The 2,921-nt window shown below is 67.6% G+C and overlaps 1 protein-coding gene across 1 annotated transcript; it reads left to right on the forward strand.

Moving 5' to 3' along the window:
• The first annotated feature begins 789 nt into the window (after nucleotides 1-789).
• On the forward strand, nucleotides 790-2,425 carry SMIM32 (small integral membrane protein 32). Its single transcript, XM_081827022.1, has one exon. The coding sequence runs from the start codon at nucleotides 1,403-1,405 to the stop codon at nucleotides 1,712-1,714; it is 312 nt and encodes a 103-aa protein (XP_081683148.1). The 5' UTR covers nucleotides 790-1,402; the 3' UTR covers nucleotides 1,715-2,425.
• The last annotated feature ends 496 nt before the right edge of the window (nucleotides 2,426-2,921 follow it).

Below are 2,921 nucleotides of genomic sequence, written 5' to 3' on the forward strand. Positions count from 1 at the left end.
CAGGTCAGACAGTGACGGCCCTGGGAGGACAGTGCTCCCGGAGAGGTGCAGGGGCTCTGGCATCCCAGGCAGCAGTACCTAGTCTAGTCTGGGGGGCTTAGACAGTTTCTCAAACGAACGGAGGAATTTGGACCAGGAGAAACCCTCAGTCCCACTGACGGCTCACCTCTGTTCTGGCCACCCAGCCTTTGCCAGGGCTGGTGAGGTCAGGTGGGCCATCACCACCCTCACACGCCCCTCCTGCCCCCACCCAGAGCTGAGCAAGTGAGCTCACAGTGGGGGAAGGACATGCACCCTCAGGGCACAGCTAGAGAAGGGCCTGGGCTCCTCGGGGAGCGCCTCTGCCACTGCCCGCCCCCCCCCCCGTTGCCCCCCCACCCCCACCCCAGAGGCAGTGTGCCCTGCCTGCGCTACCCAGCAGCCAGTGGGGCAACGGGCCAACCCGGCTCCACCGGAGGGGGAATATCCAGGAGGGGAATGGAAGCAGGTGTCCACGTCCAGCTGAGCCTTGCCTCGGAGTCGGTCTGCTGTCCACTACTGTCTCTGTTTTGCCTATGTCTCTGATCATAGGTCTGTAACCATTTCTTTGTCCGTCAGTCTTTCTGTGACCCTGTTTTTCCTCCCTCCCTCTCTCTCGGTGTCCCTCTGGCCTTAAGTGATGTGAGGCCAGGCCAGGGCAGTCGCCGCGTGTCCTCCGTCGCCCCATTGGTTGGCAGCCGCTCCCCCCGGGGGGGCAGCCGCTGTCAGTCCCGCCCCACACCCCCCACACCCCCCCGCCGGGGACCTGAGCGCGCTCGGAGCCGCCTCGGAGCGCAGTCTCTTGTCTCAAGACAGGAGCGCAGCAGCCAAAGCGAGTGGGGACAGGCTCGCCGCACACCAGGCGTCTGAACAGGGACTGTCGGCTGCAGGACTGCCTGCGCTGAGACGCAGCGGCCGCGGCGGCGCCGGAGGACTCCCCGCCACCCGCCCTCGGTGCACCTGGCGTCCCGGCGCTGAGCAGGCACCCGAACTGCGGCCGCACTCGCCGGGCACCTCTCGCCGCCGCTGAAGCCGAGGGGAGCCCCGAGCCCGGAGCTGACCGGAGCTGGGGGCTGGAGCCCAGAGCGCGGCTCCAAACCCGCGAGCCGGGTGATTGGCACGGCGGGGGGCGACGGCAGGACCCAGGGAAAGCCTGAGGGTCAAGCGCGCGGGGCCGTCCAGCTCCGAGCCCCGGGGCCCGCCGCCCCGCGGGGACGGCAGCTGAGCGCGGAGGCGAGGGAGCGGCGCGGCCCGGGCTGACCCGAAGGCACCGGCCCCCGGTGAGGTGCGCGCAAGCAGGGCGGGAGGGGCGCGCCATGGAGGCGCCGGGCGGCGCAGGGCGGCCCGACACCGAGTGAGGCGGTCCGGCCGGGGTCGGCGGGCCATGTACGGAGACGTGTTCAACGCCACGGCCGGCCCCGAGGCGGCTGGAGGCGGCGCGCTGGCCCTGGCGGCCACGGTGAAGGCAGAGGGCGCTTTGCCGCTGGAGCTGGCCACGGCGCGCGGCATGCGGGACGGCGCGGCCACAAAGCCCGACCTGCCCACCTACCTGCTGCTCTTCTTCCTGCTGCTGCTGTCCGTGGCGCTCGTCGTCCTCTTCATCGGCTGCCAGCTGCGCCACTCGGCCTTCGCCGCGCTGCCCCATGACCGTTCGCTGCGCGACGCCCGCGCGCCCTGGAGGTCGCGGCCGGTGTAGCGGCGGGGTGAGTCGGGGCCGGCAGACGCAGTGTCCCCGTCTCACCGCCGGCCGCCGGGAGCAGCCGGGCCGCAGGAGCCCGGCGCCGGGGGTCGCCCCTGGGAACGCCGCGCGCTGACCCAAAGACCCTTTACGACCTCGAGCGGCCTCCGGGGCGGAAAGGGAGTCGCCGGCGTTCGCAGGCTGCGCAGGGTCGCGCGCGATCCTAGCTGCGCGCGCTACCACGGTTCCGATCCCCTGGCGGAGTCTCTCTGCCCCCCGGACAGCGGGTCTAGCCGGGGAGTCTTCCTGAGAGACGGCGAGCCAGCCCGGACGCAGGAGCCTTCCCCGCCGCCCGCCGACTCCCTTGCTTTGCACAAGGAAGGGGCAGGCACGGCCGGGCGGGCGCGCAACTAGCACGGAGCTGCCTGTCCGGACTCCCTGGCCCCCTGGCTGTCTTCCCGCAGCTGCTACCGCCGCTTCCTCGCTTTGGCACCGAGGCCCCCCGCTAGAATCCGAGCGTGAACTCAGCCGGACTTGGAAATGATGCCTTTTGGGGGCTGCGTCCCCCGGGGGAAGCGAGGGGATGCCGAGTTTCAGTAGGTCCCGCCTGGGTCCAAGGGCTCAGTTTTCTCTGCGGGCACGGGGGGAGAGGCACAGGGTCGCACCGGCAGCACCCCGTGGTCGGGGATCCGCGTCCCTCACTCTACAATAAAACCTCACCGAATTAGACCCAGTGCTGAGAACGCTCTGCTCTTTGGTTGCGCCACTTTGAAAAGGGGGATTAGGGCCGGGCGAGCGACACTTGAGCTCTTGACCCAGGTCAGTCTTAATGATACTTCCTCCTCTCCAGCTTTTCCCCAGCCTCTGTCAGTTCCTTGTTCTGGGAAGTGTTTTCAGGGCCGGTCTCAAAGAGGAACTGCTGCCTCATCTGCTAAAAAAAATTCCCCGTGAAGGCTCCATAGAGACCTTCCTCCAGGCACTTCTTCCACCTGGGCCTGAACCCTCCCAAGAGCCAGTTCCAGACCAGAACCATCTGGTGATGGAAGGACCTGAAGGTCCAGCGATGGGACCAGCGGCTCAGCACTTCCTCCCAAAGTAGGCAGAAGCCAGCTCTGGAGAGCACGGGGGAGAAAGCAGTGCATGAGTAAAGCCAGCTATGAGGGGATGATTATAGAGAAACTGAGAGGGAATAAACAAAGATTTGTGATAACCTTGACCATTTTCA

This window comes from Leptonychotes weddellii, chromosome 7 (genome assembly GCF_054177405.1).
Source record: "Leptonychotes weddellii isolate Sample4059 chromosome 7, ASM5417740v2, whole genome shotgun sequence".
NCBI lineage: Eukaryota > Metazoa > Chordata > Mammalia > Carnivora > Phocidae > Leptonychotes > Leptonychotes weddellii.

Excerpts from the sequence above, each read along its gene's own strand:
- SMIM32 (XM_081827022.1), top strand. The coding sequence starts at position 1,403 with ATGTACGGAGACGTGTTCAACGCCACGGCCGGCCCCGAGGCGGCTGGA.